This window comes from Chlamydotis macqueenii, chromosome 26 (genome assembly GCF_036417535.1).
Source record: "Chlamydotis macqueenii isolate bChlMac1 chromosome 26, bChlMac1.mat, whole genome shotgun sequence".
In the NCBI taxonomy this organism is placed as follows: Eukaryota; Metazoa; Chordata; class Aves; order Otidiformes; family Otididae; genus Chlamydotis; species Chlamydotis macqueenii.
The window spans coordinates 6177243-6203177 of NC_141581.1; the positions used below are offsets into that span (position 1 = coordinate 6177243).

General features: G+C 52.9%; 2 protein-coding genes across 3 annotated transcripts; both read right to left on the reverse strand.

Moving 5' to 3' along the window:
- Positions 1–413: 413 nt before the first annotated feature.
- Positions 414–5171, reverse strand: TM6SF2 (transmembrane 6 superfamily member 2). 2 transcript variants are annotated; one of them, XM_086767487.1, is made up of 10 exons: positions 5063–5171; positions 2874–2977; positions 2670–2767; positions 2408–2511; positions 2223–2305; positions 1903–2027; positions 1697–1798; positions 1500–1592; positions 1295–1414; positions 414–955 (listed from the first exon to the last, which is right to left on the reverse strand). In XM_086767487.1, exons 1-10 carry the CDS (start codon positions 5152–5154, stop codon positions 749–751), a joined length of 1128 nt encoding a protein of 375 aa, XP_086623613.1. In that variant the 5' UTR covers positions 5155–5171; the 3' UTR covers positions 414–748. The 2 variants fall into 2 exon arrangements, with proteins under 2 accessions (XP_086623613.1, XP_086623612.1); XM_086767486.1 differs by having other exon boundaries at positions 2874–2980; positions 5063–5166.
- Positions 5172–7107: 1936 nt separating this feature from the next.
- Positions 7108–25723, reverse strand: SUGP1 (SURP and G-patch domain containing 1). Its single transcript, XM_086767250.1, has 14 exons — positions 25699–25723; positions 25252–25423; positions 24556–24659; positions 23914–24141; positions 21897–22020; positions 21215–21318; positions 19457–19580; positions 17168–17640; positions 12296–12402; positions 11467–11644; positions 11113–11219; positions 10143–10288; positions 8552–8681; positions 7108–7999 (listed from the first exon to the last, which is right to left on the reverse strand). Exons 1-14 carry the CDS (start codon positions 25721–25723, stop codon positions 7973–7975), a joined length of 2049 nt encoding a protein of 682 aa, XP_086623376.1. The 3' UTR covers positions 7108–7972.
- Positions 25724–25935: the final 212 nt, after the last annotated feature.

The window sequence follows — 25935 nt, forward strand, 5'->3', positions numbered from 1 at the left end:
GAACCCGCGGGGTCAACGAGTTTTGTCCGGTAAGTTGGCCCGCGGGCCCCTGCAAGGGCAGCCCAGAGCCAACGCCAGCACCCCCACCCGTGCGCACCCCCCACCCGTGCGCACACCCACCCGGGCACCCCCCCATCCATGTGCACCCGCCCCTGTGTGCACACCCACCCATCCACTCAGATGCACGGCCCCCCACCCGCGCGCACACCCCCTCCACGCTCGCACACCCCTGCCCACCCGTGGGCGGCGGGAGCCCCCCGCAGCCCCCGCACCCCAAAGGGCAGGAGGGGGCAAAGTCAGGCGCCGGGGTGCAGGTGGGCGCCAGCCGACGGCGCGGGGGGAGCGGCGCGGTGCTTCGGCCGCTGGCGCTGGGATGACGTCCCCGGCGGGAGCACGGACTGGGGTTCAGCAGCTGTACCCTCACTCCTTTATTTTGTAAACAGTGTTTTCCTGGCACGGTCCCCGCTCCCGCGTCCTTCCGGTGTCACCAGGCTGGGACGAGGCCCCCGCGGCCCCTGGCACCCCCCCAGCCAGCGACACCCCTGGGCCCGGGCAAGGGCTGGGCCACGGCTGCAGCGACCCCCTGGCAGAGCACCCCGGGGTCCCCTCGCTCACCCCACAGCCTCACAGGTGATGCGGGAGGGGACACTGGCGCATCCCTGGGGACACCTCCGCCAGCCAGCTCCCACTGCCGGCTGCCGTGGGGAGAGGGGAGGTGGGCAGCAGCCCCCCGGGTGGGCAGGACGGGTCACTGGTGCTTCTTGCCCGGGCGCAGGGCGGCAGGGGTGACGCGGAGGAAGAAGGCAGGGCGGCGCAGGCAGCGGTAGGCCAGGAGCTGGGGCCCCAGCGTGTAGAGGACGTTGGTGAGGAGGAAGCTCCACCAGACATCTTCGGGGGTCTGGTAGGGGAAGGGCGTGCGGGCGTGCAGCGAGGAGCCCAGGTGGGAGAACTGAGCCTGGGGACACAGGGCAGGGGGTGGCACGGCGGGGACGCCAACCCGCCCGGCACCAAGGGGTGTTTGGCAGGAGCACGTCCTATCTATAGACCCGTGGGCTCGCTCCAGCCTATTTCTGTCAGACTAATCCCCGGCTCCGTTCAGATCCGCCAAGGCCAAAGCAATTATCAGGCGGCAGCGGTGGGAACCGCTCCACGTGCAGCCGCGGGTGCCGATCTGTCCCCCCAGGCTCGGCCCTGGCTCCCCGCTTGGCTTTCTCCTGGCGGGGACCAGACCCCAGCCCGGGGGTTTCGCCGTGTGCCCCCCCAGCAGCCGGGAAGGACACGGGGCAGCCCTCACCTGCGCCACGGCGCCGGCGAACACCAGGCTCCAGTCGGGCAGCCAGGAGCAGCCGGGCAGCACCAGCCCGTAGACGCAGAGGCAGAGGAAAGGGAAGACGTAGAACATGTAGATCAGCATCTGGGCGGGGACACGGAGGGAGGACATCTGTCACCCCCTCCCTGGTGGCACAGGGGGGCTCCGGCCCCGCCTTGGCTCCGCTCACCTGCACTTTGGGGTAGGCGACGGGGTCGCGCAGGTACGGCTCGCGCTGGTAGATGTACTCAAAGCACGAATCGGCGGGACAGTCCAACACCACCTGGGGACGCGTACAGGGGAGGGGAGGTGGGCACGGGGCAGATGAACCCATTCCGGGACCGCCGTGGCCCCTCCGGGATCCCTGTGCAGGGCCCCGGCACTCACCAGCCCCCTGAAGAAGGTGAAGGCGGCAGTGAGGAGCAGGAGCAGGACCAGCCCCACGTCCCAGGGTCGCTGGTACAGGCGCTTGCCTTGCTCCTCCACAACCTGGGAGAAGGAAAATGCCGTCATTTCGGGCTCCCCCCCCAGGATGAGGATAAGGCTGACGGCTCCAGCAGAGCCCCCCGCCACGGCTCTGGCCCCCCGCTCACCCTCTCGGGGCTGAGGCTCGGCAGGGCCTTGGGCTGCTGGAAGAGCCGCAGCCCAGCCCAGGCGGGGACCAGCACGTAGGGCAGGTGGAGCAGGAAGGCAGGGCTGAGGTCGGAGCTGTATTTCCCTGTGGAAGGAGAGCACGGGGTAGGCAAGGCAGAGCGCTTGGCGACCACGACCAGGACCCAGTGCTTGCCCCCAGCTCAGCGCCTTCCTCCTCTTCCCCTGGGAGCAAAGCTGCCGGACGGACAGGGGGATGGAGGCAGCCTGGAGGGGTCAGCAAGGGCCGGCCAGAGCTGAGCCCCTCTCCGCGCCCCCGTACCTATCAGATTCCCGAGCAGGAAGACAACGACGCTCATCGTCAGAGAGCCCAGCCAGAAGAGACCCAGGTTCCTGTAGCTCTTTCTGCGGAGACGTTGGGATCAGACACCCCTGCCAGGCTCACGCCTCCCCTCCCTGCGAAATCCGGGGCCCTCCCTCTCCCTCTGAGCTCTCCTCCCCGCTCACCTCCGGCCGATGGCCGCGGTCATGGCGAGGTAGAGCCCGTAGTGGACAATGCCGTCCCAGTAACAGATCATGATGCCGTGCGCCGTGCGCAGGTAGGGCTCGCCCTGCCCGTTCGGAAGAGAGCGGATCGTACGGGGCGGGGGCAAGCGCCTTCCCACACCCCCTCCCCGGGCGCACAGTCCCTCTGCGGCAGGAGCAGCTTTGGGAGCGGGAGCTGCTTGCCCTGGGCGCAGGCTCGTGCGCGAGGCGGTGTGAGCGGTACCTCTCTGACGTAGACCTCCATGAAGCCAGAAATGTAGCCGTCCTCCTCCAGCGAGATGATCAAATCGACGACGGAGGCGAAGGAGAACACCACAAACACTGCGGGAGAGCCAGCCGGCTCCGAGCGGGTCCCACGGCTCTCCCCGAATCCCAACCCTCCGCTCCCCGGCGCGGGATCAGGCCCCACGCCCTGTGGGGGACTCACCGCAGAAAAGGGGGTCCTGGAAGTGGCTCCCTCCGTTGACGAAGAAGATGATGGAGAAGAGGCCGGCAAGGACCAGCACCCCAGTCAGCGCCAGCGCCAGCGGGCTGCTGCGGAACAGGGCACAGGCTCCAGCAGCTGGGCACAGCCAGGGGGCGAAGCCCCGTTTCCCCCAGTCCAGGTGAAAAACCCTTCACCCCGCGCCAGTTCTGACAGGGCTGCACCAAAGCAGGGGGAATGGCAGGGTCAGACCGAAGTTAACGGCTTATCCCGGAGAAACACCCAGCTACCGCCTTCCGGGGCCGGGGCCGGGGCCGGGGAGCACAGGACCCCGCGCCCAGGGACAGGACGGGCGTCAGAGCGGCGCTGAGCGAGGCCAACTCCTCCTCCCCACGTGCACTAAGCGTCCAAACCAACACAGATACTCTCGAAAAGAACCTCAGAACAATAAAATAATTGAAGTGTCACTGCCTAAGTGCATTATTAGTAGTGTATAATTAATTACTACACAACTAATTACTCCCACAGAATGATTAATTCAATAGTCAAATACGGGTGCTGCGGTGGAGCAGCACAACGCCGGACCCCTCTGCACACCGTAAGACGCAGCCGCGCGTGCGACTGGGCTCGAGACGCACCAAGGCGTGTCCACGCTGGGGCCACCCCACTTTCTGTGCCGTGCCCAGGGGTCCCAGCCAGCCTGGGGGGCTTTGAGGCCTCCATCGCTCATCCTGCAGCGGGGGCTAATTAAGAGTCAGGGGGATGTGCCCCCTCCATATCCACCCGCAATGCCTGGGCAGGACAGCGACGGCTTCAGTTTGGGGGGCAGGCTGGGGGGCCAGTGCTCCCCACGCCTACAGGCGGTTTTCACCCGGCGCTGCATCGCCCAGGATGTGATCGCACAGCGATGGATCTCGGATAGCCGGGCTGAGACCGCGCAGTGCCGCGCAGGATGGGAGGGGAAGGGGAGAGCGAAAGGATGGGAAGGAAAATTGGGAGATTGTTAAAACAGGCGGATCAGGGGGCCAGGAGCGGCTCGGCTCTGCCATCGAGAGGGGTCTGGCTAAAGGCCCTTCCTGCTGGGAAAGCAGGTGCAGAAATTAACTGCAAAAAGAAACGCGTGATGAACACGCAAAGGGAGCAGGGGCCTGGCAGCAGTGAAAGGACAGAAAGCGCAGTGAGGTGATGAAGGAGCACGAGGGGACAGCCCATGGCCAGCGGGTCCTGGGGCGCTGGGCTGGGAACAAGAGAGAAGGAACCAGCCAGAGCGCGGTTTGACACGGAAGAGCAATAAAGCGCGGAAGGGAGCAGTGGGCTCTGCCCAGCAGCTGGCACCAAATCCCCTGACGCCAGGGTGACGGCCGGGGCCACGCTGAGCAGCCCGAAAGCGCCTGGGTCGGGACACGGCTGCGGTGTCGCTCAGCGGTAAAACCGAAAGCGGGGCGGTTATCAGGCAGCACAATGGTGGCGATGACGAGGCCGGTGCAGAGGGGTGGCATCGGCCACACTGGGACACGCCGGTGGCCGAGTTGCCAGGGGGATGGCTCTGGGAGGGGGAGACGGATTTGGAGGGGTCCTCAGCGCAGGAACGCATGGCCGTGTCCGGAGGGGACACCCAGTGTTGGGGGTCCCGTCCCTCCGGCCCAGGGGGCCGTGCTGGGGCCAGGCAGCTGGGGAGGATGCTCAGAAATTGGGGAGGTGCTGAGCACCCTAATCTCTGGGGGTCTGGGCTGTCGGCGAGCCCCGCGCTGCTCTGCGTTGTGCAATGAGCCCCAGCAGCCCCGCCGCGCGCCTGGTCACTGATAACGGGATGGAAGTCGTAAAGGCAGCCACGAACCACCTCGGCAAAGTCCCGGCCCACTGCAGCCTTTCCTGGGCTCCAGCCCCTTCCCGTGAGCACCCAGACTGAGCCCCCCGCCCCAGGCTGGACCGCACCGCTCCCCCCGGCTCCAGCAGGGACCCAGGACCCTGCCCTGGACACCGCTCCCCCCTCTCCAGGCCCGGATGGGACCCAGAGGCCCATCCCAGGTGGGCTGGCTCCTTGGGACAGAGCCTTGTCCTGGGCCAGACTGGATGATCCCCCCCAAGTCCCAGACTGGACCCAGCATCCAGGACCAGCGGAGGACAGCACCCAGCACCCTGCCCCGAGCCAGATGGCAGCATCCCAGAGCTTTCTCCCAGGCAAAACTCACTCTGCCAGGGCGGTCGCGCCATTGATGCCGAAGGCCACGGGGATGGCAAGCAGGGAAGGGGCGAGCGCGCCCGGCACAGCGGGGAGCTGCATCCCCGGCCTGGCCGCCGCCGCCGGAGCCCGCGGACTTTGGCCCCGCTGTCGGTGAGCAGGCAGCGCCCTTAAAGCGCCAGACCCGACTGGGAGGAAGGCCAGGGGGTCCCAGGGGGAAGCAGGGAGCAGCCGAACACGCTTGTCCCCGTATGCAGGTCCACGCCGGTCTCCGGGCTGCAGGGCTGCCGTGAGGAATGCGCGAAGGGCTGCAGGGAAGGGATAAAACCGCTCCAGAAGAGGCTTTGTAAGCTTGGGGCATGCTGGCGATTTTTTTTTCCCCCAATTCATTCTGGGAACCTTAAGTACTTAAAAAAGCCAAGAGGACAAACCTCTTCAGGTCTGTAGCAGGAAGAGAGAAGGAGTACAGCACATGAAAGCCAACACTTCATCCCTGCCTTTAATAATGGACTGAAGTGAGTGGAGAGCGGGAGTTTGAAGGTCTCTGTGTCCAGCTGGGAGCCCAGTGTTCCCCTGACCTCCTCCTCTCCCGCTCTCTGCTCAAAACACAGGCGTTCACCTCCCCACCAGCCCATGGAGAGACCTGGCTCAGTGGTCCGGAATGAGCATGCACTTAGAAACTGCCACAGCCCTTAGCGGACCCCCGACGCAGCCGCTCAACCTTTCCCCTTCCTCGCGCAGCCTTCACAAATGCGCCGCTGTGTCCCTCCTCCGCCCTCTTGCTTCAGAGTCCTGAGGCTGAGTTGGCCGCCTTGCACTTTGCCCTGGGCTCATTCGGCATTCCTCCGTGCGGGAGGAACTCCCAACGTACCCCCCGCACCTCGCCAGCACGGAGGTCACGAGCAGGCTCGTCGCTGCGGAGGAAAGGCTCGTTAGGCAGCGCGGCGGCAAAGGGAGCGCACCTGAAAGCGAGGGGTGCTCAGTCTCCAGGGCTCGGGAACGAGCTTTGCAGCTAAGAACCCACCCAGCAGCCCTACGCATACAGGGAGACGTACGAAAAGCAGCACATCCTGCGAAACAAGAAAGGGGGACATGAAAATAGCTCATCTGGGGTGACTCCGCACTTCAGCCCTTCCCAGACACTGAACCCCGCATGAGCATCTCTTCAGTCCCCCAGCTCTTGCAACAGCTCGCGGCAAACAAGCGCCAATCCCTTTGCCTCTCCCCGCCCAGGTGAGTTCACGGTGCCTCCCCGTGCCACGCTCACCACGGGCGTTTTCATGCCGGGCAGCTGGCGCGGCGTTTGCACAGCACGCGCCGGGAACCTGCTCTTTGATCTTGGTGACCTCCTGCGCACGCCGCAGCAGCCACCTGTTTGATTCAGGTTCTGAAGATGAAACCCCTGCTTTGCAGCTGACGATTGCAAGGACGGCGCTAAGCGGCTCGCCAGGTTCCCGCAGAACCGATCCCTGGCTCCTGCTGCCAGCGGCAGGGCGCGGGGAACAGCGCGTGGTTCACGGTGATGCGGCACGGTCACGCCGGGGATGGGGGTCCCAGCTTCCCAGGAGAGCACAGTTGGCGCAGTGAGCTTCATCACCTGAGCAGAAGCTTGGCCCTACTGAAGACCTGCCAGATTTCCTTCCTTATTTCCCCGTTTTCCGGATTGCTGCCCGTGCTGGTGAGCCATTCCTGGTGCGGCGCCGCCAGGCAGAAGCCATAGCGAGCACACATGAGCCAGCCCAGCTCGGTGCTCCCAGGAGGTGCTCGCGCATTTTAATTTTTCTCAGAATGAACCCCTACTGAATTTAGCATTTCAAGTGTTTTTTTATTGGAAGCCACGTCCTTGAGTCGATGTTGTTAAGAAAAAGCTAACAAAAGAGAATCACGTGCCAAGTGTACGGACTGAGGGAACACAAATGCAAAAGAAACCAAACCAACCAACCTCACTGTGTTTTCTCCAAGATGCTGGGGGAAGGAGAGATCTAGAGCAGCCTCTTGGCCTACAAAGACCCACAGCTGGACCACTCCTTCCAAAAATTCAGCGATTAAAACTGAGGAACAAATGAGTTTTATTGTATTTACAGACTGAATGAAGAAAATTTGTATTTGTAGAAGGGTTTCTTGGGACAACAAAATCCAAACGGCCTTTGAGAAACTGTGCTGGAAGGCTTGATTCTTCATCACCCCAATGCCCAGGAAGTGTTGGCAGGTCTGCTGGGTGAGCTTAGTGTTCAAGACATCAAGAGGCCATCGCCTCTGAAGGCGAGCGAACCCTCCCCGCGCCCCGCAGCCCCTGCAGCCACGCACCGATCCGCGCCTTGTCGTCCCCAGGGCAGAGGTAAACACCGCGGCACTGGTTTTGCCGCGTCAGCTGAAGGTCAGACTACACTGCAGGTTTTAGGACAGCATCAGGACCCAGTTCTTCAGGGAACAGCAGCCCCAAAAGTTGGGTCAGAGGCAGTCCCTCGTTGTATTTGCGATTAAAAAAAAAACCGAACAAAAAAACCTCGCCCCAGAGCAGCACAAGCTGCGTATCGGAACAGAGGATCTGTCGTTAGGCAAAAAAACGCATTTCTTGTACCACGGCACCGAGCTAAACAGGAATGGAGTCCCTGAACCATTCCCGGTGGTATCTTTGGTGCCGCCCTTCCACCGTCAGCGGAGCACCGTGCGAAGGGCTCTGTTCTCACCTGCTCTCTCCTCTCAAACGCCGCCCAGGCCTCGTTACGTTACGACACGGTTGTCATGACACTCGAGTGTGCGGTGAGTGGGCTCGCAGGCCTTTTTTCTGGGTGAAAGATGGTATTGTGACTTCAATAAGTTTTACAATATTAGCAAATAAGAGAATGATAATGCAGTTTCATAACATTTCACAGTCAAATTACAATTGTTTTGAAAATACATTGTCCCCAAAACATTCTCAGTAGTAAGGTCGTCGTGGATTGTTCTGTGGGGAATAACAAGAGAAAATTAATCAAAATTGCTGTCTTCACAGAACAATGAACATTTGAGCTTAAGTATCTGAAAAAGAAACCGAAACGTGACATTTCTGACAGTGAAACCTGAGGTTTGCCCATCAAAAATTACAAACGAAGCTCTCTAGGTGTGCTGGCATGCTGAGCATAAGAGGCAAATGCAAACTTACAAGCCTTTTGCAACCAGGAAAGCAACTATTCAAAAATAAACCATGGGTTCACAGACAATGCATCCACTTCCTTTGTGCACAGTGTTTACACTTGGAATGCACCAGACAAACCCCAAACCAGGTGGCCTTGTATTGGGAAAAATCACGGCAAGGAAAACCGCACACCCACGGATGTTTCGGTAGCAGCATGTTTGGTTTGGCATGAGGAGAGAATTCAAGAGAAACTTTCACAGCGCTTGCTCTCTTGGCTGAGCACTAGAAACGTTCCACCCTTACAAGATACGCACAGGAGCCTCAACCGATTTGTGAGCGTGTCTGCTCTGGTTTCGGGAGGGCACTGCAAGGCCACCTTACCAACGGATTTGGTCGGAAGCGGTAGGCCAGCATCATTCGTTTACGGAATGCCTCGTACTCGTCATCCTCCTTGGTCAGCTCGGCGGGACGATCGATGCCAAAGCCAGCTCCATCCACAGCAGTAGTCCCCCTGTAGGGAAAGAGGGAACAGAGCCCCCGAGGTAAGCAGACCTGACAGATCACCTTCCTCTTCACCAGAAACACCTGCGCAGAAAACAAGTCTCAGGGAGCAGCGGGCGTCATCACAGAAAGCGTGCTGCATCAAGACAGACAGCTAATTCCGAGGAGCTTATTGCATTTGCCACGTTCCTACGCTGCCCTTCCAAATCAATGACACGTGCTGTTGTTAGATGGAAGCAGGACTATCAACATGTACTTGCCTAACCTTCCGCAGCTGGGACAGAAATACAGGCTGTGCTCTGGGAGCCTCCCTGCTGAACGGCACGCTGACCGGGAGACTAACCTTCGGCAACCAGAGCTGCCGATCCGTATCTCACTGATTGCAGGCACACAGAACGGGTAAAGAACATGCCTGTCTCCCAGTCCTTCACTCCAGAGCAGTCCAAAAGTGGAAGCAATGAAAGCCTTTCCATCTGCAGTCTAAGAACACCAGAGATGGCAGAGCCCAAGCAAATCGCAACCCTTGTTCAACCCTGCGATTGACAGAAACTGCCTTCCGTCTGCTGTTTGTAAGCCTCGCTGTTTTGCTCACAGCGATCTTTTACTGCAGGGCTTCTTTGAACCCACAGTATGTTCCCAGAGAGTTCATTTGTGCAAGAGGAGCAGCAGTGCTTTGTAGAGATCCTTTCTATCGCGCAGTAAACAAACAACTGCTATTTCTAAAAGGATCTAATGCTAAAAACGGATTCAGAGTTATCTCCTATCCCCAGTTTTGATGTTCAGCATATGTTGCCAGCAGATGATCCACCTAAAGAGATGCTCATCTACTTCTGGATAGAACTCTCATAAAGCTTTGTTACAGAGAAAGTGTGATCAAGTCAGAAAACTTCTGTGCAGAAGTGTGACGTCAAGACAGTTGTGTGATCACAAAGCTCTCTGATCTGGACAAACACCTTTCCAACACAGGTCCAGCAGCAGCAAATCCTGGTAATTGCCTTTCACCCACAGCGCACCAGGGACTAGCTGGCAGGCCCCAGCAGCGCTTCAGATGCCAAAGGCACGTTCTTAATACTGAAATAAATGTATGACTTTAAAGACATGACTTAATCCTCTCACGGCCTGGGAGAGGTGAGGTGGAGACAAGCGTTCCCTTCATTGGACAGGTGGGGAAACCGGGGAGAAGGCACCTCTCAGAAGAGCACACTATGCAAACTGAGATTAGAAACAAAATACTCTTGGCTCAGATCATATGTCCGGCCTGAGATGAAGTAACAAACCCAGGAGGCATTGGGGGGAGGGAACTCCAAAGAAATCAGAAACAATTGTTCTCCTTTGCTGCGAGGATTCCATATTCTGTTCAAGTGATGGATTACAGTCACATTCATTGCAGCTGCTTCCAGCAGGCTAGGGTAGGAGCATCAATTATCAGCCCAAGAGGAAAGGACTAAATCAATAGTAGAACTCTGCTTACTTGCTGACGGGGTTTTTAATCCCCTGTCCATCTGAGCCAAGTCCCTCGCCTTCCTTCCAGCCCATCTTCATTAGCATTTGATAACCTATGTTTTCCACAGTCAGTTTGAACTCTTTGTATTCCGAATAATCTGGCTCACGTCCTTCCTGCAGAGACACAAAAGGTAGCGTTGGTTAGTTTTCATATGCGCCTGTCTTCGTGGGTCAGAGGAGGGGAAAGCCAGCCCCAGCCCCTCAAAGTTAGGATGGTTCTGGCAAACCATCGCTAGCATGATTTCTTGGGATTCCAGTTCTGCACCACCACAGAGAAGAAACTAGGTGAATGATAAAGCATTGCACAGCCCTGCAACACAATCTGCAAGAAGCAGGGAATGCTACTGTGAGATTAAGCTGAGGAATACTTAGCTCCTGAATTTAAAGCTGTTCGCTGGACCAAGCTTCAGATATAGCTCTTAGTTAAGCCAGGATCTCCATGGAACGTCAGACCCCATGCTGGTTACAGGAAAACGTTATGAGGGATGCGCCAGCACCAAGAAGTTCTACAGTTTAGGAAGAACTGGCAGGTATCGAGGTGCTTTGCATAAGCTTTTCACAGGCTTTGTACTTTCACTTTACTGCAGTCGCCTGGATAAAAATTCAAGTTTTCCTTGCCTGGCATCAGCAACCGCTTATCCAAAACAGGAACAGCAGACACGTGGTGGGCAGGCTGAGAGGTCTGTCTGTAGTTTCAGCTAACCCCAAATACTGTCTCAACTGTCTGTTCTCTAATTTGCTACAGCCACTTCTCTGCAAAGAGCAAAAATCTAACCCCTTGCTCCCTACAGAAACAACAGAGCTCCCACTGCAAGGGCAGAAGCACCTCAAGGCTGCAAGGTCGCAAAGTGCTGTGAAAAAGGGCAAAGCATGCTCGAGGTCTTTCCCTCACTGCTACGGGACGCGTCTGAAGCATTGCCACCACCCTGCTATTTCACCTTCAATGCCTTGAACGTCTCCATGAATTTCTCCAGCTCGTCAGGTGGAAGAAAGTCTCCGATGAAATGTTTCCCTCTGCCCATCTGGGTCAGCTGCTCGGCCCACTCTGCCCAAGACACCGAGGAGAGAAAACAGCAGTAACGCAGCGTTCTTTGACTCGGGATTTCAGAGGGTCTGCGAAGCATAAAGCCTCAGAGCAATACATGGTTATTATCTCCACTCAACAGGCAGGGAAACCACAGCACAGAGTGCAAAGTGACCCTGAAATTCCCAACCAGCAGCGTGAGCTCAGACGGAGGCCTTTGCACAACTGCGGAGTGAGCAAGACGTCAGCATGGCAGCTTGCTACGCACCTCGCGTTTTGTCCATCTCCATGCGGCGAAGCTGGTGCTCCCACGTCCCCAGCTCACTGTCCACCTCTTCATCGCTGTCGTAGCCATGCTGGTGCTGCTGAATCGCCTTTTCCCACATCATCTGCATCTCCTGCATGGCCCGCTTGTGCTTCATGATCATATCATACATCTGCTGCATCTGGGGGATGCAACAGTACGCTCAGTGAGACAAGCAGGTCTGCCACAGAGGCACGTGGGGCTCTGCAGCAGAGCCCGTGCCTGCCCCAGCCACTGTACAGAACGCCGGTGATGACAACTACAAATCCCAGCAGGCAGCACTGCTGCTCGATCCGATCCGCTCGCTTCTCAGATCAAACCGGAGCATTACACGCCAGCTCCTCAGACAGAAGTACCTTGACACTGACACTGAGGCCTGCTGCCGTCTGATCATCCCCACGCAGTTTAAGCGCCACCCTCGCACTCCGGTGAAAGCCCACCCTGCTCTCATTCCCTCAACGCTCGCAAGCATCCTCTCACCTTCTCCCCACTGCCGAAGCAATACATAACCAGCCGCAGATGCGACACAACAAACCTCACAGATTTGGGGTTTTAGTCTGGTAGGACAGCAATTGGCTGGCTTAATTCATATTCCCCAAAGTCCTCTAATGTTTCTGCTGACTGCAGCATCACATGATTCCTAAGCATTCAGCATAAATCCTAGAGATTTATTTGCGGGCCACCGGGAAAGTTTCTTTGCTCTCTCCACCTCCGTTTTCCCATCTAACCAAGCCATGCTGCAAGGCAATATGCTGGTACACAAATGAATTTGGAAATCATTTCAGGGCATTACCTCCTGCTGCTCCTTCAGCTGCTTCTTCTGGGCTTCGGAGAGCTCCGTCACACCCACCAAACCAACCGGCTTCCCTTTTTCATAGCCAAGACCCTTGAGGTCCTGAACTGTAACAAGCACATGTTAAAAGACTTTCAAAAATCTGAGGCAGCTGTTAAGACCAGTGAAATCTTATCTCAGGATATCCACACGAAGTTTTACACTCATTTAATGGTGCCAGCATTGAGACACTTAACTGAAGAACAACTGCCTGGCAGGACGTAGGAACCACGGGAGCAGGAAAGCCACCGGGTCACGTCTCCTTTGCCAGCAAGCTCCAAGTATTCCCTCACCCCGGTCCAAGGCTCTGCCCGTGTCGCGTTAGCAGACTTCCTAACTACATCTCACATCCTCAGAGGTCACTCTGCATGGCAATCTGCTACACCACACTTTACAAATCATTTCTCCTTAAGATTAATTCTCCTCACAAGGCTTCCTCATGAACCCCAGCCACTGCGAGGAGTGATACGTAATTATTCAGAACTGAGTCATGGCAGATCTGCGCCTGTCAGCACATTGCCCAATCTGGGCACGTAGGTGTCTGCTGATTACTATGTAAACAGCTCCTTCATTCAGAATGGAAAGCAAATGACCACGTTAGAATAGAGCGTTAGGCTGCTTCTGGAAGTTGCTATTCCCCAAGGAGACTTTAGTTTCTAATCTACAGGCTCAAGAGCAGCACTGCCGGAGACGTTGCCCCTGCTTTCAAAGAGGCAGCATTTTAAGTCTCTGCTTGACAACCCCATTGATGAATCCTCCTTTTTCTGGAGCAGTCTCTTCTGGAAGGTCCTCCCGCGGAATGATTTTTGCTGTTGTATCAGATAAGCCCTGAAATTAGATATGAGCATTATCTGGGCAGGGCACCTACTGATTTAAAACGACCACACGGCACTCTGAGTTCAAAGGGCAAGTTAAAGGAAAGAGATAGGGAAAAAAAGGAAGCCTATTTGTAACTGCTGTACTGTGGAAGAAAGTAATAGAAACACTGCTGGGGCTGCAAAAAAGAGATTTACAGACTTGCAAACTTGGTCCGTATACACGTAACAGGACTGGCAGCTCCCCTCTAGAGCACCTCTGAGCTATGACCCCAACAGTTAAATATTTAAGGGATTAGATACACAACTGCACTTGGAAGTGTGTTGCATTTTTCAATACGAGGAAAAGGATTTCTTCCCGATGACTGCAAAAACCCTCCATTTGAATGGAAGTGCAGACTACAGCTAAAGGATGTTTCATTAATTATTCATTATCTATTAATTATGAAGCCAAATAATAATAGGATCATTGTTCATGACACCAAATGTCTACACAGCATGCTAATTATGCCCCAGGGGTCATCTTCTCCCTTCCTCTTATTTCCACTCAAGGCAATTGATCCGAGCACTCTTATCTCCCCTCCTTTTCCGCATGCTTTTGGCGGAGAACACCACGGTTGGAAAGCAGCTTCCTAACTCCAGCCTCCCAAGGAGCCCATAAAGCAGCACATCCACCCTCCCTTGCACGGCTCCAGCCTCTGCTCATTTGCACCAGTGCCAGGAGTCAACTCTGCAGGAAGAGTTATGTAAAACACTGCAAGAGGTTTTCCAAGAGGAGGGGAGGAAGAGGCCGTGTTACGCTAGGCTTGGTGCTAGGATACGCACTTTCAGCTCCCAAGAAATAAGAACAAATAGAAAAAACAAACCTATTATTGATAAACAGCCCAATTTCTGCCTTGGAGAGCACCGAGATTTGGAAACTGTTCTAATGAACACACTGCATCCGCTCCATGTGAAGAACCTGGCTCCAAATGTTACGTGAGATCGGGGCCCTGCAGCACCGGCCCTAGTCAGAGTCACCTCCCGTCTCAGGGCATGGGAAAGCTTTCTCTGAATGCACTGAGGAAGACTCTCTGCCCTTCGCAGAGATCAGCAGCTCTCTGCCTTAGTTCTGAACTGCATAAACACCCAGGCTAAGAGCCAGGCATGGCTCTAGAGGCCCTGCGAGCTGGTGGCTTGCCAGCATATATAACCACCTTAAAGGAGAAAGGTGAGACTGGAGCATCTTCTCTTCCTTCCCAGAAAGCATACGCCACTGCTCCTTCTTGTGCTACAGCTACATCTGGTTTGTCTGACTGCGCTGGTACCGCGCAGACTTTACGCTGAGATGATGCCAAAAGAGCCTCTGCAGAAATTTAGCTCTGGGGGCTGTTTTTGCAGGCGTAGCACAAAGTATCACAATAGAGGAAAAGTTGACAGAAGAAGCAAAGCTACACCCCAAGTCCCCCTCTGAAGACAGAAAAGTTGATGCATAAATAAGATCAGTAAATGAATCTGCATAAAAATAGATAAGACTTATAAGTTCCTTACACCGTCTAGCACCAGGCAAACACTATGCAAAAGATAAGGAGTTGCTTCTCAGTCTCGTGTTCAGCAGGCCTAGGAATTTTTTTTTTTTCCCTTGAATGACATCAGCTTTGCCTACAGGGTTAATGGTGCAGTCTATCTGCAGCATTGGCAGAAGACTACCTGAAGGTTTATCCCTTTTCCACACGCCCAAAGAGGAGCTGGTTACAAGAGAAGTGAATGTCCTTTAAGGATAGCAGGAGAAATCCCAATACAGAAGTGTCTGATTTTTTTCTTCCGTCTGAATATCTCGCTCAATTAAAACTAATCAGATCCAAACCAATCCAGTATTAGGTTTCAGAAAATTCTAATGACAGCCTGTAATTTCCCACTATCCACAGAACTCACTAATGGCAACATCTCAGTTCTGGTCAGCTTTTCAGATGCATTAGTCCCCCAGCACACACGCAGTTCAGCGTTTCGCTATCGATACATTTAAAAGGAGCCTTGTTTCTGTCCAAAAGGCCTGCACTTTCTCCTCTCCGTTGTACTGATTTATTGCCAAGAGACAGGAAAAGAATCAGAACAGTCCTCCACTAATTCCCAAACAATTGCTAAGGATAAAGGACTAAGAGGTAGCTATCTAGGTACCAAAGCATACCGTGCAATTCCAACCTTCCATGGGACCAGGGGTGTAATCCGGAATTCTCTCCACCTGTCAGGTTGAAGATGTTAATTCTAAAAAAGGATTAGTCCCTCTGAACTGATAAAAAGTCCTTCCCCCTGCAGAGCATTAACAGCGCATTAACGGTTGATTTGTTGTGCCTGGCAAATTGTTTGCTGTCCTTTTCTTCTACCTGACAGAAAGCCCTGCAGAAAGCGAGCATGAGCACAAGGAGCGTGTCCCTGCCTAATTACGGGGAGGCTCAGAGAGCCAGGGGAGACTTCAGCAGGAAGCATGCAGGAACATGCACGTGGATACCCTCGCAGCCCCTCGACTGCAGCAGGAGGTATTAAGATGGAATCTGATGCTTGTTTTGATAGTGCCTGCCCAGCTTCATCAGCGAAGCTTCATTACTGTCTGCAGGAAAAAAAACCCAACTATTCTAGAGGTACAAAATTAGGAAAGAGTTCTGCATCTGATTTCTATGAGCAGCAATTCAAGGTCAAATCAATACGCCACGCAGGTTGGTGTCTTGTCCTGTACCTGCAAGATGTATACCCAAGACTTCTGTATAGGGCTGTGATCAGAAGACAGAATTACACAGCAGCTTCTCTCAATCTGCCATTGAAGTGCTGGGTTAGGAGTCAGTCCCTCCTTCCTTCCCGACTCTGCAGAGCCAACAGACACCACAGCACGTCCAGCCAGCCCTACGTCTTACCCAAGCCTAACGAAGCTATTCATGGCTGAGCATCTACCTCCTCCAAAACCCAGCCGAAGCAGAAGACCCACAGACGCGCTGGAGCAATGAACTGTACAGAATGACCACGTGTTGAGAATTAACTGTGGTCTCACCCTGCAGCTCAGGAAATTCTAGCTTTCCTATTACTCGTCCACTTCATCTGTTTTGCTACGGTTTTTTGAAAAAGGTCCTTCCTGAGACAGGCACTTAGGACTTTTCCAGTGGCTCTAGCCTTGTGCTATTAATCCTCTCAGTTTGCCAACACCAACTGCCTTATTTTGTGTCTTCTTTCTCCTGTTCACATCCTCTCCCCATGCCACACTAGTTGGGCAAAGGATTCAAAGATGCTGTCCTGAAAGTCTGCATTCACCTGTTGTCCTTGAGTGACTCAATTTTCATACCCATCTCTTAACTGCCTGCCTAATTACCTACCTGCACATGCACAGACGTGCCACCAGAGCTCCACCTCTGAGAGCTCACGAGAAGTGCCCCGACTGGAAGAATTGTTTTCCAGCCCTGGAAGAGAGCTGCACCCCCTGGGTGAACTTGGCAGGTGAGGCGACAGGAGCATGAGCCTCAAAGCTGGCTGAGGACAGTGAAGCCCATCTGTAACCAAGTGAAGTGGGTATAAACTGGAACTGGAAGTTACGCTTGCACCTGCCAGCACCTGGGAACAGCCATTCCCATTAAGCCTTCTCATCAGTTAGGGTGAGATGGAAGCGCTGCCCGGGGACTTCATCCCACCACGAGGAATAAGCACAGCTCAGCCTTTGGTATTTGTTTTCTGACAGGCTCTCTTCCTGTCGTGAAATAGCCCCGAACAGCGTGGAGGCTGAGGCTGTAACAAGCTATAGCACAGCAGGGCTTTAGAGAGAGCTGGAGAGTGATAACATCCAGTCCCTGGTGTCAGCGAGATAAAGTGGTTTATCTGGGTTTCCACACAGGGGAGAGTTAGCTCCTAGGCCCAGCTGCAAAACAGGGGGCTGGCAACCAAGGAGATTACAAGAGATAAGGCTCACTGAGTTTTCTGCTTACAAAACCAGCTGTGCTAAGGCAGAATGCCCTCCCCAGGAAAAGAGTTATTCAACACAATATACAGACCCACTAACCTGACAGAGGGGAAGGAGAATCCAGCTGTTGGACGAGCTGCGGGAGGGGCAATTCAACCTTGTCCTCCTCCGGCCCCCACCTGCTCTTCCGCTTCTTTTTAGTAGTGCCTGTGGCAGCGGCTGTAGTTGTTGTGGCAGCAGTGGTTGCAGCTGTCTGATCAGGTGGAGTTGTAGAGGATGATGGTGAAGGTGAGGGTAAGGGCGAGGGCACAGGCAAGGGCAAGGGCGAGGGCACAGGCAAGGGCAAAGGCAGGGGCACGGGCAAAGGTGAGGGCACGGGCAGGGGCACGGGCAAAGACGAGGGCAAAGATGATAAGCACAAAGGTGAGGGTGATGCCTCGGGACTGGTTTTCCTTTTCAGACTGGACTCTGCAGGTGAGGGGGCACACGCAGTGCTGGTTTTGGCCTTACGGAACTCTTTCAGTTTCTGCCGGTAATACTTGTAGCCTTTGCTGTTTGGCTCATATAAAAACCTATAAAGAGAAAAAAAAGAAGAAAGTTTTGATGTGACAGTTACGCGCAAGGGTTGGCTACAGCACAGTTTGGTCAGGGCTGTTCTTTCGGGCCTGCTCTTGCACAACTAGCCTTCCTGCATACTTCCTTGCTCTGCAGCACCATCCCGTGTGTATGCGCACACAGTGCAGGGCTCTGCACGCTTTTGCAAGGTAGGCTGCAGGCCTTTGGGATCAGGAAGCCTATTTCCCATTCCTGAGCAGACCACAGCTATTTCTTGTGCCAAATACATACACAGCACTAAAAAGGATTGTGTTACTGTTGCGGAAATGCAAGGTCCTCCCCTAGAATTCACCTGCCTTCCAGAACACGTTTGGAAAAACTGCAAGGGCTCCACAATACACGGGGTTTCAGTTCACAGGAGAAAATAAACGTTCAGGTCTCACCATTGGGAATGCCAAGCCACCGACTAAAGAAACTGCTGCCAAACTCTCAGGGCAAGCTAGAAGCATTGACATTACCAGTCTGCTTATTCACACCATGACTCCTCCTTCCATTCCCTCATACACAAAATACATTGCTTTATTTGCTACCCCTTCCAGAAACAGGCATCTCTGACCTTTTGGGTGAAATCAAACTCCTTAGTCTCTGTGAGAAAAACATGAACAATCCTCAATCTAGCAGCTATGCAAAAAAAAAAAATAAAAATACAGTCATGTTTGTTACAAACGCGTTATCTTCTTGGGCTCACTCCAGTTCAAACACTTCACACAGAAAATCTCTCCATTCCTAACTCCTCTACAACCTCCTCCTTTTAGAGGACCAGTTCAACGCCTGGTGTAACCTCTCCTCAGGAGAGTGCCTGCTCCCACAACAAAACTTGAAGAGATGACAAGCCTTTCCCACCTATCGCTGCACAACATGCACAGACACAAACGGCTCTTGAATGCGTTTTAAAATTCACTAAATGTGGTCTCGCAGCCCTCCATTTGAATAACGGCACGAAGGATTGCTCCAGGCCCTAGCAGAAGGCAGGATGGGGCCTGCCCTACAGCAAACCTGGCAGAACCCAGCAGGGGAGACCGCGTTTAACTCGACTGCGCTCAGGTGGGATCACAGCGGTGTTTTAAAGTAAATAACAAAACAGCTCAGATATTAGCACACCTGCCTAACGCAATTCACAACACAAAGGGAGTACTCCAGAGGGCCGAAAGGCAGCCAATAAAACATCAAAATATCGGCAACAAAACAAGGCTTGCCAAGCCCCACCTCGCTTCCAGGGAACACACCAAACTGTCTGTAAGAGCAGAAAAATGAAACACGGATGAGACCAAAGGGAGGCATTAAACAGCTGTCAGTGAGCACTGAAGAGAACAATTCACCTCGGAAAGGCTGGAAAAGGTATTCCAAAGGGGGACCTGATGGTGAAGGAGTGCTACCCGCACGTTAGTGAAGAAGCTGCATAAAGAGCAACCCAGGAAATTAATTGGACAGCAGCAGTATGAGTGGTGGATGGGGGCCCGCACCAAAACACAGCTACAGGTGAAAGTACAAAGGTTAGAATGATACCAGCACATCGCAACAGAAAGCGGGTGAGGAGGCATGGGAGTCATAAATTAATTTTGCAGAAAGCAAATCGATTTCTCTCTCACTGTGCCTTGCTTTAAACTGTGAAGCTTGAGAACGTAAAAGTATCACCACTATATAAGTGCACAGTCCTTGTAACTTCAGAGTTAGCACAGCTTGTCTAGTATTTCTCTGTTAAAAAAAAAAAAAAAAAAAAAAATCCATCCAAGCCCCCTCACGTGACACTCAGCAGCAGGTTTCTTCCTTTACCTGAAAGCATGGTTCTCTCGGTTGTTCTGCAAGGCGATAGCTTCCACCTCGGGACCCCCGTCTGCTATGAACCTGGCCAGTTTCTCAGCAGAGTTCTTTATCTCTTCGTCGTCTGGGGGTGAAACTTTAAGCAGGCTGTCAGTACTGGGCCCAACTCACACAAGCAACAGTCAAAGCCTATCTGTTCTAAGAACCCCAAGAGCAGAATAAGGGCAAAAGGTCGAGTTTAATTTTCAGAAGTATTACACATAAACAGTCACAGAGTTTATATCACAAAAACACGTCATTGCATCAGGCTGTACAACAGCTCTGTAACCAGAGCAGCGCCCATTCGCACACCAGCTTCCTCTGTGCCAGGAGTCAGATCAGAGCAGATTAACAGACAAAACAGCTTTTTGTCTTCAAAGCCACCCGTTTCTCTCTGCTGCAGAGGAAGTCTCCTCTTCCTCATTTCAGGCACTTTTCCACAGGGTTACACCTCAGCACTCCCTTATCTCCAGTTAAAGACTTTGCCACCGATGTTCCCAGGAGCAACGGGAAGGCCTTAGAAACAGTGGCAAACTAACACTGCGCCGTAATCCCACCTGCACCTACTGTTACCACACACCTGCTGGCCGTTTTAGGGGAGGGCTGGAGGGCAGAGGAGACTCCATGGAACAGTCCAAATTCTCACCTGGAAGAGGTGGCCAGTGCAGCCTTAGCACAAAGGCCCAGAGAAGGCTGGGAGCATTAATATTTCAGGCATATTTGATGTTTATAAGGAGCCAGGCAAATACGCTATTTAGCCACGGAAGCCTTACACGACATTTGCTACCTGCGCAGTACCAGTGCCAGTACTCCAGCGTGCTGGCACAGGACCAGGAGGCAGAAGACATGATTATAAGCCACGGACAAGTAATAACCTTTCCTTGCTTCAATATTCCACACATGTAAAGTATGGATAATACTGCTTAGCTTCCAGACTGTTGTATCAGTCAGTTGATATCGGTAACAAGCTCTTTCAGCCTACAGTCTATTAACTCATGACTTGTTTGAGCTGTGAACACATCAGCATGACAGCTAAATTGCACCAAGACTCCTTTCCAGAGAAAAGGAAGCTGACACAGAGAGGCTGAGTGATTCGGCAGGGCCACACAGCAGGCCTGAAACACGGGCTGGACGAGGAGCGATAAATGCCTGGCCCACAGACCACACTTCACCCACTAAATAGTTTCTGTCTCAACACAGTTAACTAGATTCCACTGCTCACACCACGTGTCTGCTGGCTGATCATCCACTTCTGCTGTTTTCCCTCCTGAAAAAACACACTCACTCGCAAGGGCTTATGTCCCAAGCAGAAAGTTAAAGCTTCAGTTAGGAAAACGGCAGCAGAAATGGGGATTCTGTTCAACAAACACACCAATCATTTTCATCGAGAACCAACCAAATAAGAGCACGATGGCGAAGCGTTTTAGTTCACTCTGTTAAGTACTCTGGAGAAACAGAAGAGCTCTCCTTGAAGAGCCTTTTCCATACAGCACGGTACAGCATGCTGCAGGCTTGGCAAACAACCATCGCTGGCACAGGAGTCTGATGCCATCGTGGTGACGTTTGATCACCATTTCCTTCCATTTTGAAATTTTATTTACAGGCAGCACATTGACAGCCAAATATCCACTCCAGCTGTTTACAGAACAGACCTAGCAAGCAGTTACCAAGAACAAAGAAGTCAAACTTAACTTATGCAATTCATATTCTCAAGATCCCAGTCTTAATTACCTTTCTGTGAAGAGGATGCTTGAGAACTTTGATTCTCTTTTCTTATCTCTGCCACTTTCTTTCTGTAGTAAAGGAATTCTCTGCTGTTCGTATCATGCAAAAACCTAGGGTGCAGATGGAGGAAAAAAGGGCAGAAAATATGCATCAGCAACAACTATACACAAACATTGATACTTTGGGATATAAATAGCTCAAACCCAAGAAATACAAAATAGGTAAATTATTCAGAATGCACTTAAAATGTGGATTAAGAAGTTTTCAGCGTGTAAATACACTGAGCTTTAATCTAAGGACTTGCATCCAAATTTTTGGTGTCACTTCAAGGGAAATAAGTAAGAGCGCCCTCTGGTGCAGGAGGGAATCCTCTGCCCACAGCCACACAGCGTGTCACCAGCAGAGGAAAGAGAACCGGTCCTGAGATCGAGCCCAGCATCCCCACACACGACGCCGTACTGGCAGCCAGAGCTCCCAGGCTGCATCCCTGACTCTAGCAGATCTGCCTCCTCAGCGCCATCGCAGCATCCCTTCTGCCTCAGCTTCCCTAGCTGTAAAAAAAATTACTCGCAACAGAGCTCAAATCCACCACACGATAATTACACCAAACATCCACAGGGCTGTTTTTTTTCCTCCTACAAAGAGACAGCGTTCTGCTTTGGAAGCCAAGAGCCATCACCACACTTACGAAAAAGCTGGGTTATCCTTGTAGTCTTCCATAGCGACCTTCTCTAATTCTGGTCCCCCTTCAGCCACGAACCTAGCCAGCTTTTCCACCACTTGTCGGGTCTCCGCATCCTCTGGGGGTAAAACTTTAAGCAGGCTGTCAGTACTGGGGTTCAACTCACACACCAAACAGGCAACAGGTACATTACTTCTAAGAACCACGGCGGCAGACAGAAGTAGAACGGGAACGGGAAGAAAAAGGATGAAACGGGGGATCCAGTCTCACGCAGCTGTACAAATCACAATCCCGAGGTTACTGTCAGCCTCTGCACTCCCCTAGTAGGAAGTTAATATTTTTTTTATTTTTATTCCCAGGAAAAGCCTAAGATTTGGATCATCACAGTCCAGGGTGCAACTTCAGTTGCAACACCGTTTGCTTCTGACAATTCTACTCCGCAAAAAACACAACAGGGAGGAACAGGAATGCGGTTTCAACAGCCGCATCACTCACTAAAGTTTGCATATTCCAGTTCCCAAGACATCGCTCTGAACCCAGCTAGCAGAGGCAGATTGTGTAGCTGGAGCAGATAGTTCTTCCTGCTGGCATACGCCCGTGTCTCAGCCTTAGCTCGGAGGGAATCCCACCAGAGAAAAGAGGAGAGCTCGGTCGCCAGGAAACTGTATTTTGGCTTCTGTGCCAAGAATGGAACCCACTGACAGCGACAGTGATCGCAGAGCTGATGCAGGACACACTCAGCGGGAATTAAACGCAGGCACCTGTCTGGACAAGCGCTTTTTGGGTAGGGCACTGAACAAAGAGCACACAGGGCAGAGCTGGCCACACTGATCTAGACTAGATTCGAACTCAGAATCTCCACATTAGGGGTCTGGACTCCATCTTCGCCCTCTGCAGCCAGTGGCTATTCTCACATTCCTGCAGTGCGTTTCACGCTTATGGTCAGGCTTGCTAGGATTACACTTTTGTAAATCCCACCAGAAACAGCTAGACATGGTTTCCTAAACATATAATGAATTAAATTATGACACAAAGCTTAGTGTGACTTATTTAGCAACTGCAATCTAATTTTATACTTGATTAATAGTCACGCATGAAATTTGAATTACGAAGCAAATCTGCCTTCTGGCTTCCTAGCCCAGGTTATCCAGATAAACTTTCTTACTTAAGTGCTGCAATATTCTTCTCTGGCTTTCTGTCTTAACTAAAGGAGTCAGGACCTAGAGGTGAGATTTTCTAACGAAACTTTGAAAAGAGGCAGGCACTTTGATTTTACCTCATCGCAGTTCTGTGCCTAACATGTAATCGTATTTATTAACATGCACAACTTTTCCCCCTACACCACCACGCACAAACTGAGGACTTTCCATTTCCTGTAATTTAAAAAAAACTAAAAATCCATTTAAAATGCAAGCATTACATCTATATATTTCCTAGAGAACTCAGCAGCAGGCATAAGACACTTCACGTGTGGACTGGATGACCTTTAAAGGTCCCTTCCAGCCCAAACCATTCTATGACTCTATGAATTGTACAAAAGCAGAATTCTTACAACTAGCAAACAATCAAGCTGCGTTAGGAGTAGAATATATTTCTTCTTCACCTGTTTTTTTTTTTTCCTCCAGAGAGTTACAGACCAATCAAGCACTTGCTTTGAAGACTGAGAGAAAATCAAGTTTCCTAGGCACAAAGCAGAGCCGGTGTAACCACAGCAAGTGACCCGTCCCCCACACTGAGCTCAGGCTGGGCCAGGGACATCCAGCAGCATCCAGCCCTCAGCTCTTCTGCTGAAGCTGGCTTCGGAGGAGTCAGCCAGCAGTAACCAGCGTCACTTATATTTCACAATGCAGAAATCTGTGCACAAGAGCTGTGCTAAGGATACCAATCCACAGCATAAGGAAAAAAAACCCACCCTCCACTGGGGAAAGGTCCTGAGCGAATCCCGTTCCCACACTCAACTCCTATCCCTAGGGTACTGGGCCCACACCCCAAAACAAAGAACGCAGCGCAAGGTGTCATTTACCTTTAATTTCCAACCACTGCTCATAATCTTCCTCCTCATCTTCATCTGGCGACTGAAACACACTGAGGCGGTTCACGACCGGGCTCTGTTTGGAATGGGAGTAGTTCCTCGCTTGCTGCAGCATGCTGCTCAGGACCTGGCTGGGACGCTTCCCAAACAGCATCGGCTTCTTCCCCACGTGTGACGCAGGAGCGTTTGCCGAGTTATTAGCAGAACTTGGGGGCGGTTCTTAGAAAAGAACGAGGGGAAAATAATTCCTGTGCATCCTTACTGTTGGAATCTCAGGAGTCACAAATAACAACTCAGGCAGTAAGACAGCTGCAATAAGCCATTCTTTTCAGAGTAAGTTAAAGACACTGACTGGTAAAAGCCGTATAATTAAACAAAAGCTGTGATTTCTACGCAAGCTAGAAGAGAGATGCTTGTCCTTACAGCATCTAGAGAGGAAAAAAGGGCAAACCTGCCTATCACATCTTGGAGACTTTAATCCGAATTTAAAGGGGTCATCACTGCTTTAGAACTTACTCGTACCGGCAACGGCTCATAGCAGGGTTTCTAAAACGAACGCACACAGAGGCAGCTCACACAAAGCTGGTGTCACCAGGAGAAGGAAGGCCTCCTGTTGCTCAGAGGTCGACCTACCAGTACTTGACTTTTCCTTCTGCAGCTTGAGAAACTGCTGGAGGAAACTGCCGTCATTAACAAACTTGTTGGAAACACAGGCTTCACTGTCAGTACCGTCATCTCTGAACGGAAAAAGAAAAGTAAGTGATGGTACTCATCATCCTCCCCAGCCCCCTTCACATGCATTTATTCTGAACAGAAAACAAGGCAAACGCCAGTGACTGCTAAGCGCTCTCATCTAACGCTGAAAACACGCAGGAACCATTCAGCCTGCTGCTCTCAACACTTACCCACGCTCTCCGCCTGCCTCGCTACTGCTCTGCTGAAACAGGATTCCTACTTGCTCTGTTATGCCACCCTGCTTCCAAGAGCCCCAGGCTGCATTTAGCTGGAGAACTGCGCTAACTCTTTGCAGTCACGATTACGAGAAAGAGAACAAGTAGGAAGCAGAAGAAAAGCATAATTATACCTTGTTAAAAATACGATTGCTATTAGCATGTATCTGTTCTCACTAGTACCTGAAAAATCTGGCTGGATCAATTAAAGTGCAAGTATCCTATTCTAACCATTGCTCACTTATCAATTTCAACTTTCTTAGGATCTGCATCCAGGTACCACAGCTTTGTAAAGCTCATCCCTTCGGCTTCATTTGACAAACATGCCTGTTTTGTGCCAGCAAAGCTCCCATCTAAAACCACTGCAAATCCCACATACTCTCCAAGCAGAGGTAGCTGTTGTATGCTCAGGTAATTCTGCCTTGCTTGCTGCTCCAGTCTGGCCTCAATTTCTCTCTTTTTTTGCGCTATCAGCTCCTCTTGGTGAAGAATATTCACGTTCGTCTTGGCTGATTTAGACTGTGCAACCCCAAACCACCGGTTCGCTTTCCCTTGGGGAAACGGAGAGGGAGAGATAAAAATTAACGCTGCGGCCTTCGGGGCCCCCGCGAACCGACGGGGCCGTGCCCCGGGCGCACACAGGCAGACCCCCCACTCCCACCGGCGCCTCGGCGGGTGGGTCGCTGCCCAGGCAGCGGCGGGGAGGTTGCCGAGCCTGGTGAGCCGCTCCCGCTCTGCAGCCGGGCCGCAGGGCCGGGGAGGGGAGGTTGGTGGGGAGCGAGGGGGACGGGGCAGGCCCCGAGGGCCCGGCGGGACCGGGCGTTACCTGGCGCATCCCTGTGGTTGTCCATTTTGGAGCTCCCGTCCCACAATGCACCGCGGCTGGCGGGGCGGGGGCGCCAGCCAGTGCTGCCGCAAAAGGCCTCTGGGAGATGTAGTCCTGCGGAGGCCTGCGCCTCCCTCCTTAGGCCGGCGGTCGCGGCCGCTTGGACTACAACTCCTATGAGGCCGCGCAAGCCCCGCCATTTCCCACCAGGCGCGCAGCCGCCTCCGAGCGGCCCGC